Genomic DNA, 13,435 nt, shown 5'->3' on the forward strand with positions numbered 1-13,435 from the left:
TTCAAGTTAAATGTTTAGTTTAACAAAGATGTTCAGGCTAAACAGATGAACTGTTTTGTAGCATGTCCATCATAAAGGGTATCCTTGGCTCCAAATTTAAAGAAAGCATTTCAGGAGTCGTTTTGGAAGTAAACATACATACAAAATGAATTCTTTAAAAAGAAACTCACAACTGCTGCTGAGTTTAAAAATGGATTCATTGTAATGTTTACCTGTGAATCTTTTGTGTTGTTTGATTTATTACATATTCATTAAAACTCAACCAAAATTACCTTTCCATTTTCTGCAATTAAAATAAGGTTTCTTCATGTGTGTTTTCAAATTCTGATTTTTCCTATTCCTTTTCATACCGTCTTCCTAAAAATGAGAATTCCCCTGTTTAAATTGTGTACTCACACACATGTTTGTTTGCATATCTAATTGTGAAAAGATACACAAGGTGTTCTGGATGGAAAGTAGCATTTAAAATTAATAATGTACATTCTTCCGTACAAATGTATCCTAGATGGTGCCACATGTGCTCAGGCAGCAAGAACAGCTAGCCCTACTATAGGGCATACAGAAAGACTAAAGCGAAAACTTGCAGATCTTGGGTAAGCATTTTGTTATAAAAAATACTTCTTTTTTTTCATAAAAAGGATTGAAAGTAAAATTTTGAAGATACTTCCTGATGTTTTCTAATATTTTTGTAGGGCTCCCTTGAGAAGGAGTTCAAACAAGGGCAAGAAGCGGAAAGAGAAAGAAGTTATTAGGGTGACCTATGGCAGTAGGTATGGGTGAAAAATTGAGGATGCAATAAATGATAAACCAGAAACATTGGAAAAACCTGATCATCCTAGCAGATGGAACATTAACAGTCCCACTGACTTCATAAATAAGTGTTAAGCTTTGAGATAACCTTCTGAGCTTACAAACCTCGATTCCTTGGCTAAGAAAAGACTAACATATGATCTAAAAATACTTGGAGATTTATAATGTCATAGAATCATAGAATATCTCAAGGTGGAAGTGACTCACAAGGATCATCATGTCCAACTCAATCACTACTGCTGTTGCATCCACTAATGGGATTTGCAGAAATAGATTTTCAGAGCAGGCTTACAAGATGTACAGTCAGTTGATAAAACCCATGAACCAGAAACCTTGACACAATTCCATATATTTTTTTAAAAAGCCCTCAGAGCGAGGTTGGGGAGCAGCTGTTCACTGCAGCTTTGCGGCGCCCACATTAGGAATGCTTTCAGGAGTTTTTTTTTTAAATGAAGATGAACATCAGAAGTTCAAAATTGATAGGAATGATGCTGATTGCATATCATGTCACCAACTTTCAGGCAGGGAATTGTGAGATCTGAGGAGACCACATCACCAGCATCTGGACTCTGAATAAATAAATGAATATGCAAAATGACAGTAGGCAATCTTCTCTGCAAAAGCTACTGTAGATATTTACTTGAGGCCTCTCCTTACATACTCATGAGCCTGACAAAATCAAAGCTACAGGCGTAATACCTAATTCCAGGTATGAAAGACATTAGTGTTAGGAGGGCTAAGCAAACTTAATATGTTCCAAAAATCTAGAAAGGATATACCAACTCAAAAACTGCACATAAAACAATGTAAAAGAAAACCTACGTGATAAAAGTGCTGTTGGAAGAAAGCAAAGCTCGAATGCTACTCAGAAAACCATTGTGGTGGAAAAGTAGTATGTAGCCATTTGTGAAGTTCTCCTGACAGTCTAATATACAGAGACCCTGTGACAAGTATATTGTGTAGCTCTGTGAAATCAGAAAAGCAAAAGAAACCTTAGACTGATTTGCACCCTCAGGCACACTATACCAAAGTGCAGTGTTCTATCTCAGCATACATTTGTACATTTGTATCCTGCAAATACCTGGCAGGATCTTTGGTGATCTTAGGCAGCAGTTGTTGCCTCTGTGCTGGTGTCTGAAAACTTGTTGCATTGTGTCTGCTTGCAGTGTGACCTGGAGTTAGTGATACTCACTGCTGGGTTTCCCTAGTGACACGGGGAGATTTGTTGAAGCCAAATCTGCACTTCTGTGTGGCTGTGAGGCAGTTAGTGCCCTTAGCAGGGTATTAGACATCATGTAGCATTTGCATACCAAGGCACAGGGCAGGGGAAATGAATGTATACTTGTTTGTAAGAACTTGGTATGTCCCTTATACCAACACACTGTTACAGATGTTTGTGAGATCCCATAGGTACCTTCCCTAGAGACGTCAGATCTCAGCACAGAAAGATCAGTTGCTTATTAGACCATTTGGTCTATCAGTTATTTGTGTTGATGCTTAATATTTCTTTATTACAGTTCAATATTTCAGCATTACAGTTGCTAAAAGTAAAGTTTCATACTGCTTTCAAAGTCGAAATTCATGAGCATTTGTAATTCTCACTGCGCCTCTATAAACTGGAAGGTTATTATTTCAGTACAACTTTTTAAACAGCCACTGTCACTTCTTTTGTTACTAACTCCAAAGAACTTGCCTCAGAAGAAATGTAAGGATGTCTTCTCTACTAGTCCAAAGCTGTATAAACTCTTTGAAAGAAGGAACATGATGAAAAGACAGGATCCTGTTATAATTATATCAATTACAGCAGCTGATTGATGTAGAATTAATCACACTTTTAGATGGATGTTGCATGCATTATTTTGCCATTGCCAGAAAGTAGCACTCAGGATCTGTAAATAAAATCCTGAATTATTTCCTAAAACTACCACTAATATTAGATACAAAAAAATTCCCATTTAAATGAGAAGCATAAATTTCCCTACCTGAAGCGAGGTGATTTGGGGAACATAATTTTTTTTTCTTTCTACTTTCAAGTAAGATTAGAGGACAAGGGAGAAGTATAGGACTAGGTCAGATATGTCTTTCTTTATGTAACTAAATGGAAGTAGGATTCTCCCCCTGCTTCCATAGATGGGAGTCCCTTGACAACCTCACTTTATCCGTACAGAAGAGGCTTCACAATATACAAAGATCTAGTGATTATGATAATTTTAATTTAAAAGCTGTCCAGAAGCTTGAAGTTGAGGGAGATTTACATGTGTGACTTTTACACATGGGTTCTAAGAACAGTGGAATTTTAATGCTCGAAGCAGTAATGTAGATGTGGATGTAATTAATATGATTCTGTGACACATGCATAGATTTTTTGAGGCAGACACTTTGCATAGTTATTTTTAATTTACGTACTATAATACTTACTTGATATACTTTGCGAGTAATTTAGGCATTTTAGTTTATAACTGTTACCTTTACCTTGATCACTGCAATCTTTGTTACTATAAAAAGAGAAGCTGATAAAGTCCCATAGCTGTTTTTTTACATTTTCTATAATATTTTTAATATTTAATAAATTTAAAAGCAAGATAATAGTACTTCATCAATATTTAGCTGTTGTAACCAAGACACATCTCCATAGATAGATACAGATGCATCTAATTCATTCTGTCTCTGCTTGAAATCCAAGCCAAATCTCTGGGAACCAGAGCCCGCTTGGGTCAGTGCTCAGTCTAATTATTTAATCATGCTGAGATACCACTGCGGCTCAGAAATGCACAAACACAACATGTGGCTTCTTGACAGAGCTGGTTCTCATCCGAACGGTGGGAGTTGCAGGCATTTTCAGCTGGCATCTGTCTCCATTTGCTGGGGGTATGTTGTCTAAGAGACCTTGATGTAGAAAAAGAATCAAAAGAACACAATTTCTTCTTCTGAGAGAGGGATGTCAGGCATGCCCCTACCAGCTGTGTGCCACTCAGTTCTTTAGTCAGTTACAGGGAATGTCACTCTTTTCACAATTAACTGCCTCTAGCATTTTGTTTTCTCTTCTTTTATAGTCTAACACATATTCCTACTCCTTTCTCCTAAACAGGACTGTCAGAGAGATGCTGCAGAAATCATCAAACACAAAATCTTTAGCAGAGCGATCCTCCTCTCTCCCACACTGTGTACCATTCACATGGTATGGAGAGAGTGGCAAGGGATCCAATTCTTCTAGCAACCTGCCATCGCCTACCAGCTCAACTGAACCCTCCTCTGAAAATTTAAGTCCAGCTAAAAAAGGGTCAAAGGTAGAAAATAAAAACTACCTTATTCCCACTGTGTTGAGTAGCATAATTGGCTTTGTGTTTCTGGAAAAAAGAACGGGCCAATATGTGACTACTACAATAAACAGTGCATGGTGTTCATTGTACGGTAACAGCCCATCCAAACAGAACATCTCTGTCATTGTACCATTTCACATTCTACCTTTTTACTCTGTCTTAATGTACATTATTTCAGTAAACTAACTGTGGTGTGCTCTACCGTAACAAAAGCAAGTGGTGCCAGTGGAAATTAGCATTTGGATCCACTGAACAAATGCTAGATTTGTGTGTTCAGTTATAGATATTTTCTTCATTTCTCAGGACTGGTAGTGGGATTACGTACCCGTGTTCAGATGAGGTGTTTGCAAGTGAAGAAATGCTGTATGCTGTCAGTCATCTGCCTTTTCTCCCCCAGTAATGAAATCTGTTTGTCATGCATGCTTGATGTTGGATTTAATTCTCTGTATGAAGATGCTTGAACTGTAAATATGAACTATTGTAATTAATACATCTCTGTGATGTACCCTTTCTATGTGCATGAATGTTTCAGCATGATACTTCCTTAAATAACCCTTCCCTTATTGTAATATATTTAGCATTTTCATGTTTATTTTCACTTCTGGAAAATACTTCTCTGCCTGTATCATCCTATGACTTACAGCAGTAATTTTTTATATTAGTGTGGTAAAAAGAAACAGATATTGTTCTCAACTTTATGTATGGGACTGTGAATCAGAAATCTAATTTCTCTGTCTTCTACCATCAAATGCATGTTCATAAAAGCAGTTTCCACAGGCATTTCTTACTCTTTTGATGCCAAAAGCTGGTGATACCTTACGTCTGCTGTGCACTAAACTAAGCAAGGTCATAGCTGTTCTTGTGTTACCTAGCAAGGAGAGCTGCCCAAGGCTTACCCCAGTCAAAATCAGATTAATAGAGAAGACAACCAATGAAATCTCTGAAGATTAAAGAGAAATTAATCAGTTACATCTTTCTTTTGGAAAACAAAATAATTACTGGAGCTGTAAATCCTTTTTGTATCTTTAAACAAACATTGTATAAAAATAATTTTCAAACAGGGAAGAAAAGCACACCCTTTTAAATAATACTAGGTTGAGGCTTTAGGGAGTTGTCCTGCTATCATAATTATTAGCAGCCTTCCTATAGAAAATTAAATTTTAAAGGCCTAAATTTATTGTAGAGCTGAAGCTTGCACAAAATAGAGGTGAAAGAAAAACCGGAGTATTAAAAAAGAAAAATATGTTCTTCACATAACAGGCGGTAGAGCTGTTGAACTCCTGGCCTAAGAATGCCGTGTGGGCTAAGGAAGCAGCTAAGGAAGCTGCTCAGATTTGCTTCTCCTCTAAAAAGAGCTGGGAAAAACAGAACAGGAATTCTAAACGTAGGTGAGAGAAAACTGATCACAAAAACGTTCTTATGTTCTCTCTGAACATAACAAGCTCTTAAATTAAGTGTGCCTGAATTCTTTTTCAGGCTTTCAGAGCACAGCATACCAATATTAAGTTGGATTTCCAACAAAACTTGAGAGGATCAACACTTGACTCTGTGTTTTCAGGAAAGATAGGTCAGATATCTGGGGGCAAGCAGATAAAAGGATACCTTTTTTGTGTTGTTTTTATTGTTTCACTTTTTAAAGTGAGTGTCAAAGATGAATTTAATGCTCATTTAGATGTTAGGGTAGAGATAAGAGGTCTGTATTGTCAAGTGTATTTTCAAGTTAAATGGAATATCATGGTGTCCTTAATTTTTGTATACTTTGGTTTCTTTATTGTTCTCCCTCTAACGTGAAATACTTTTAATTTTTGTCTTATTCTAATGGTAATTCTGTTGTATTCTTGAAAAATATGTGCCGCTTTTGCTATCATTTGCTGTAAGGTGTGATGTCTCTCACTGCTTTCTTAAGAAAAAAGAGGGGTTTTTTTATGGTTTTTAGTTCAGGAAATAATATTCAATATCCAAAGATGTCTTTTACTTTCAATTTTTTTCTAAAGGCATAGACAAACAGGGAGGATCCTTTCACTTTTCTAGGAGAGTATTTGGGACTCAGAAATGGATTCACATGATATTCTCCTTGCTCTTTCAATAGGAATTTTGACTTCTCTCTTTTCATTAATCCTCTGTCCTATTCTTTGTGCTACTGCCTGTGCTACTCTGCTCCTAAATATTTGGAGGACAGTAAAGGCTAGTGATTAACCTGCAGAAGCAGTAATTTAGCTCCAGGACGAGAGCCAGCATCTTAAGAGTCTGGAAATTGCTTTAAGACACCTTTGTTATTCATTGAGGCATTAAGCTGGCAAAAGTGTCTCTTGAAGTACACAGGGGTAAAAATACTGTGTATTTTATAAATATTAACAATACAAAAATTAGGCTTCTTCATGTGCATTTTAATTGGTTTGGTAAATGATTGAAATTACTCCTGAGCTATGCCAACATGGAAGACAAAAAGCAAATTTCCCTTCTAGATTCACATATGCAGTCATTTGTTCAGTCTTACTCCTCTTTTTCTCCACAGAATTTCACGTTCAACGATGATTTCAGTCCCAGCAGCACAAGTTCAGCTGATTTGAGTGGTTTAGGAGCAGAACCTAAAACCCCAGGCTTCTCACACTCCTTAGCATTGTCATCAGATGAGGTATGCTGATGAAATTGCTTAATTTGGGAAATAGTTATTTTCTTTCTTCTACGACATCTTGCTTGATTGCTTGAATAATAAAGGGAATTTTGTAGGCAATAGAATTGGAGAAGAAAATTAATCTTGGTTTCTAGATTAAGATTTTTCTTATTCGTATAATAATGACTTTAAATAAATGCCCTGTGGTATAATTGTAGGGAAGTGGAATGCAGTCGGTTTCCTAAGAGACGCTGTATCCTCAGACTCTATATCCTCACACATTTCAATAAATTTTCCCTACACTCTAAATATATACATGTGAACCCATAGATATATGTATGTAAATACACTAAATTAGGCATAACTGAGATAATTTTGATATACTAAAACTACACTATAGTTTGGTAAATATGGTTGAGACATAAGGTGAATTAACCCACACTAATTTTTACCCTGATAAAATGATCTGTACATGCAGTAGTTGTGTGTTACTATACCTGAATATATGTGTATTGATTATAACGTGTGTGTTAATCCACTTTGCATTCTTTGTGTTTGCTTTGCACAGTGGATTTGAATTCATTTACTTAAAACCAGAGTTTTAAACAATGATAAGGGCATTCCTAACCCTGTAAATCAGTGATATAATTCAGCTTCATATAATGTACTGAAAATATTCTTCTTACAATATTAGTTCTGTAACTCGGTTGTCTGTGAGGTTGCACAATTTGACAGTAGCTGACAGCAAATCCTGTGGACTCAGGAAACCTGCGCATTTGTTCCTTTACAAACACTCCATACAAACTTCACATTTTTCATGTGAGATTTGAGCCAGATTTTTTTCCCAGACATAAGGAACTTGAAGTACCTTTTTTTTTTTCTTTTTTTTTTTTTTTATGATAGTTAGGTTTTTATATTACTGCTTTCATGGTTTACTTGGTTTTAAGAATGAGGGCTGTTCTGCACAACCCCATTTGCCAAGCTACAAATCTATAAACCCAACCATTTTTTGGACGTTCCTTACTACAGGTCATTAAGGGCAGTAATTTATAACAAGAGGAGACTGCAGAACAGGCCTGTATATCCTGTGAATTCCTGAAAACAACAAAGTCATCATTTGCACTTTATTTACTGTTAGTACTATCTTAATAATACGTTTAATTATCTTATCATGTTTAATACCCCCTATATTATGTATTTGATTGTGACAATGCCCTGTTCTGAGTGGTATTGAATTAAAAGCTTGAAAATGCTTTTGTTTTGTATGTTTAACTCTCTATCACTTCTAAAATACCAAGCCTGAACAGTCTGTAAAAAGAATGTGTTTTCTCCATCCTCTGCTGTGTGCCAAATTGCTGCCTCCAAATCAGGCAGCGTGTTCAGCAAGAGCTGCAGTGGAAACCACCCCAAGCCACCCTGGCCGGGGGTTAAGCCAGTGCTGCTCCTCAGTCTCTCATAGTGCATTGCTGCAAGCACTGCTTTGCTCTGACTCCTCCAGCAGCTCAGACATGATTATTTGAAGAGGATGAAAGGGTGGGGAGGGAATCCAGTTCTCGTAGGCAGTTCTCTTCTAATTAAGGAGCTTTTGCTCTTGGAAATGGAGCTATCAGCCACCAGTTCTAGAATATGAAGATAAGGAACTCCAAAGGAATTTCACTGCCATAGTGTCAGGTTTAGCTGCCAAATCATGTGTGTGCTGAGCTTTCAACATAACTCTTTGCTTCTGGAAATAATTTTTTTAAAAGAAATCTTTGTTGTTTTGAGTAGCCGTATCTGTTTGCAAATCTTGGTGCTGCCCTTACCTGAACTTTTACATGCTGTTACATGTCTGATATTTTGTTTCTATAATGCTTTTCTTTCCCGTTTCTTTGTTGCTCCCTCACTCAGAGCCTGGATATGATTGATGATGAGGTGAGATACTACTGTGCTGTTGTGGTGAATCGTATGACCATCGTGTGGCAGTGAATCGTCTCTTTTGCAGAGTCACATTTCTTGTTTTGTGGTGTTGTGTGGTGAACCCACTTGTTGGAGCAGAACATGCAGGTGTCACTGGCTCCTCTTTCCTTGTCTTGAGTTCCCCTCTCCTTTGTGCTAAGAGTTTTCAAGGCCACAGCAAACTGCAGTTTTTGCAGTATGCTGAGAGAGGCAGGAGGGTCAGTGTCAAAGCAAATCTACAAGGCCAAGCGTCAGCTGCACTGAGCTCCTGCTGGCAACAAGGGAAGGAAAAGATAGTGCTTAAACCATCTTTTCCGCAGCCCTGAGAACTGGACAACCAGAGGCTGAGAGAGCTCCCAGCGTCATCTAACCCAGTGTAAAAGCTGCTGTAACAGCAGACAGCTGCTGCAAGCTGTAGCAGCTGCTTTGCTGACCCCAGCCAGGACAGAGTAGCTTTTGTTTCAGCCCCCACTGGCATACCCCTGGGTGGAATAAAATGGCAGAGCAGGGACATGGGACTACTCCAGCAGCTGATGTCCCACCTGCCCTTTGTGGTGCAGTTTGTGCTGTCATCTGCAGCAGTGATGAGAGCAGGGCCAGGACTGTGGGATCGCTGTGTGTTCTGTACTGCTCCTCTGCGTTATCTCATGAGTCTTCCAAAGACAGTACCAGTCTCACTTGCTGTTTGATGTCATCGCTTTAAACTTTGCAGTGGTTCGTTTTTTCTTCTATGATTGAATAGATAAAAGATTTTTTGGGTACCTTGTACTTGTTCTTGTGTGTCTGGTTAGATAGAGATATAATATCACAGTGTGAAATTGTTATTATTGTAGTGTAAAGATAGTACAGATACCTCTGCTCTGCTGCTGGCCGTTTGTGCAGGAAAATGTTATTACTCATCTGTGTTACCCTTTCAGTAATAATGTAGCATGTTTTTGTCACAGATCCTTGACGATGGACAATCACCTAAGCACAGTCACTGTCAGAGTCGTGCTGTTCACGAGTGGAGCGTGCAGCAGGTTTCCCACTGGTTAATGAGCCTGAACCTTGAACAGTATGTTTCCGAATTCAGTGCCCAGAACATTAATGGGGAGCATCTCCTTCAACTGGATGGGAGTAAGCTGAAGGTAATTACTGGGCTTCAAGAGTAACTGTAGTATTTTTTGTCATTTACATAATCTTAAAGGCAGTAAGAATTTGTTCAGAAAGCAGTAAATCCCTGCATGTGGAGTGGTGATAGAGTAATAACACAGAGTATAAAGCCACAGCAACACTTCAAGAAATTCCCAAATGCACTTGGATTCAGAAGCTTCAGAAATAGTGGGCAATTGCTTTGTGAAAATTCTTGGTGTATATAATGTACCTGTATTTGCATGTGTAAATCATATAGCAGTGTGTGTAAGTGGTATTTGTATGTATATATTTCTTATCCAGCTTTGTTCTGTGAAAGGGTGATTCAGAGAAGATAGTACACAGAAACATCAGAACTAGCAACAGAATAATGGATTAGTGGGATAGGGAGGCATAAGCTGATACCAGTTGTACTATATTAGAACTAAATATAGTTTTAATGTATAAAGTATGCATTGTTTCTTGTAGTGAAAGTAAAAGCCTACTTCTGTCAAAAATAATCTCAGGAAGGAGTTGTGGGAAGCTTAGCAGATCTGAAAGTCCAAGTTTGGTGTTTCCCTTCTGCATTATTTGGATGCCACTTTACTCACTCTAAGGGTTTTAGAGGAGTGCCAGTGAACTTTTTGACTAAGGCATAGCAGTGAAAATTGGGAAGTCGTGTTCTATGTAGACTTAGATGACTTCAAGAAAATAGTTTATTTGCCTTATTTGATAATGAAATCAATATTGATAGTGGCCATGAGGTCTCATTTGTTAATATTCTAGAAGGGGAAGGCATGGAAAGTAGTACTTATAGATCAGATCTGAGTCTGTCTCAGATCTACTTAGTTGTTACTGTATTCTACCTAAGAGTTACTACTAGAATATGAAAAAAAAATATGACAGATTAAACTATCTGAAGTTCTTTAATTTTGTTTTCCCCACTTCAGGCCCTTGGTATGACATCTTCCCAGGACAGAGCAATCATTAAAAAAAAGCTAAAGGAAATGAAAGCATCCTTGGAGAAGGCTCGCAAAGCTCAAGAGAAAATGGAAAAGCAAAGGGAAAAGCTTCGGAAAAAGGAACAAGAGCAATTGCAGAGGAGATCGAAGAAAACAGACAAGTGTTCATCAGATGCAACAGAGGGCACTAATGAGCAATGATTAGCAGAAGTGCTGCTGCATTCCGAAAGTGGAGGCATGCCAAGGGAAGAGGAACTCATATCCACTCTGGTGCCCCTTCAGCTTTATTGTAGTCATCACCCAAGATTGTGTACAGAGAAATGGGGCTATGCATAGAATGACTAGGGAAATTTATATTGTGTAGTTTTCTTTTCCCACATATCCAGTTCACGCTTGTTGCTGTTGCCATGTGAAACAACCCCAGCCCTTCGGTTTGTTCTGTTCTTGTTGACAGCTAACAGATTTCATATTTGTGTGGTGGTGTTTCCTTCCAAACTACTCTTCTCTATTGAGCTGTGTGTGTTTGGTCACTTCAGTAACCAGCATGATGCCGAGGAGCATGGTCCACTGCTTCACCTCTTCTGAACAGGATGGCCAGTCAATATGATTGGTGAACATTTCTTCAGCTGGGTAAAAGGAGTTGTGCTCTGTCTGATAAGACTTGACTTCACTTTCTAACTGGAAGTTCACCTTCTTTATGGTGTTTGGATACTCAGTTCCATCTGCTGGAGTAAGTTTCATGTTGTGTCAGTACCTTTAAGCGACACTGCTCTGGAAACACAACTGTTCAGTGACTTCTTCTTATACACTGGAGATAAAGACAGGAGAGTCAATATTCCCCCTGGGTAAAAGGCAGGAGGTGAAACTCTTTCTGTTAACTGTACAATAGTTAATCCAGGAAGGAGGCAAAACCTTAAATGGTTATGTGGGTTTACACAGAAATCTGAGGATAACATTTATCCTTTAGATATCTGAGCAAGGATAAATTTCTAACTAGAGCACAGCGTATATATCTGTATAAATTTCATTGTGCTCCCAGTGTGTAGGCAACTTTCTTATAGCACATTCTGCTTTCTTTTTCATGTGTTTTGAACAGAAAACTAGGTTTATTTTGTTTTGAGGTTTTTGGTTTTGTTTTTTTCTAGGAAAAACACCACATCTTCAGATTCATTCTCCAATAAGCATTGGGAGAATAAGCTTTGTGCTGTGCTATCATGAAGCTGTTGTTGGAAACAACTTGAGTCTGCTAAAGATTTCCATTTTTTGCAGAACTGCACTTTAAAAAGAGGAAGACGAGTGATTCTGGTTAAAATTAAGTTCAGTACATTGCTTTTAAGGTCAGTGCTGCCATGGAGGTGATGGTTACTAAGCCCAAAAGCTCCCACATTTTAACTGCTTTGATTGATGTGTTTAAAGAATATCCCCACCAAAACCTGCATTTTTGGGCGTTGGCTGTAGAATGTTGGCTTAGCAGTGGTCATATCTTTCAGAGATTCCTGTGGTGCGTGAGGCCATCAATGAACCCTGCTTTGTAGTTTTGACTATGACAAACAGAAGCAGTGTAGGGTGTTACTGCCCCTTAAGAGCAGCATTAAACTATACAGTATTTCTTCAAAAAAATGGGGAGACAACAGGCAAATGTCCACAATGAGAACCTAGGAGGTATTAGCTTTATGGTTGAAGCTAACTATGGAGCAGTTGAGAAGCACCTCTTCCCATTCATGCATGCTGGAAGTGGCAGTCTTCATCTCGTCGTGCCAACCATATTGATTTAGATGGTGATGCAAAGTTAGAATCTTGAACTTAAAAAAGATGCCAGCCTGAAACTGCAAATACTGAATTCTTTTGAAGAAAATGTCTGTTTTAGTTTGGCTTGGCTTCTCTTCTGCTCTGTACTTTGTGGCATTCAGATTTGTTTCTGCAAAGTTCTCTGAAGCTCAGGTTTGAAACACGTGGGGTGCACTGCTTACAGTTACAATTCTTTTGATTCTAATAATTTCTTTGACATAGAAAATGGTCTATAAACTGAGAAAGTATAGTTCATTCAAAAGTAATGCACAGCATATCTACTTAGCATTAGCTTTTTTTTTTCCCTTCCAAATCCAATTTCTACAGGTTTTTGATGTATATTTTATTCACCTCTAAAACTGAAATTGCCATAAAAGATACTTTCTGATATTTCTAAAGGCTTGTGATATTTTTCTTGACATAGACCACTGGCAGAAAAATACACCTGCTAACAAAAATTACACATTGCAGTAAATCTTGCCATGCTCTTTATAGGAGAAAAATTATACAAATGTGTAATAGCCTCATAAAACTAGCATTCTTTGAGTAAGAGAAGTTATCTGGAAGAAACTGGAAATTTAATCTTTTAAATACAATGTTGATAAATGCATTTGATGATGATTTTCTTTTAAAATTATGTTTACACTGTAGTAATGTTTAAGTGGTTGTATATAGTAATCTAAGGTGGTGTCCCCGTTTTATGTTCTTTGTTTTCTTAGAAACCTGAGCAGACTGCTTGACTGAGCTTTCATTCTTGCTGCTTAGAACAGTGCCTAGTTAATCTCTTTGTAAATTGTGTTCTTATTCTGCAGAATAACTAATTCAACTTAAGTCCTTTAAGTATTCATGGGATTTTTACTGCTTTGTGATGATGTCATTTTGTTATTCTCAGACTA

At 37.7% G+C, this 13,435-nt stretch overlaps 1 protein-coding gene across 6 annotated transcripts in view; it reads left to right on the top strand.

Annotated features, from left to right (window-relative positions):
* The window catches only part of PPP1R9A (protein phosphatase 1 regulatory subunit 9A), a 137,994-nt gene extending 124,559 nt beyond the window's left edge, over positions 1 to 13,435 (top strand). For 2 of the 6 annotated variants that reach the window (XM_027910726.1, XM_027910720.1), the window contains exons 14-20: positions 506 to 593; positions 693 to 770; positions 3,899 to 4,097; positions 6,646 to 6,765; positions 8,632 to 8,655; positions 9,624 to 9,806; positions 10,740 to 13,435. In XM_027910726.1, coding sequence (XP_027766527.1) covers positions 506 to 593; positions 693 to 770; positions 3,899 to 4,097; positions 6,646 to 6,765; positions 8,632 to 8,655; positions 9,624 to 9,806; positions 10,740 to 10,952 — 905 coding nt within the window. In that variant the 3' untranslated portion in view covers positions 10,953 to 13,435. The other 4 variants (XM_027910730.1, XM_027910742.1, XM_027910736.1 and 1 more) reach the window with 4 other exon arrangements.

Source organism: Empidonax traillii, unplaced genomic scaffold (assembly GCF_003031625.1).
Source record: "Empidonax traillii isolate 1590-97213 ecotype Southwest subspecies unplaced genomic scaffold, ASM303162v1 scaffold30:size3273891, whole genome shotgun sequence".
Taxonomy (NCBI): domain Eukaryota; kingdom Metazoa; phylum Chordata; class Aves; order Passeriformes; family Tyrannidae; genus Empidonax; species Empidonax traillii.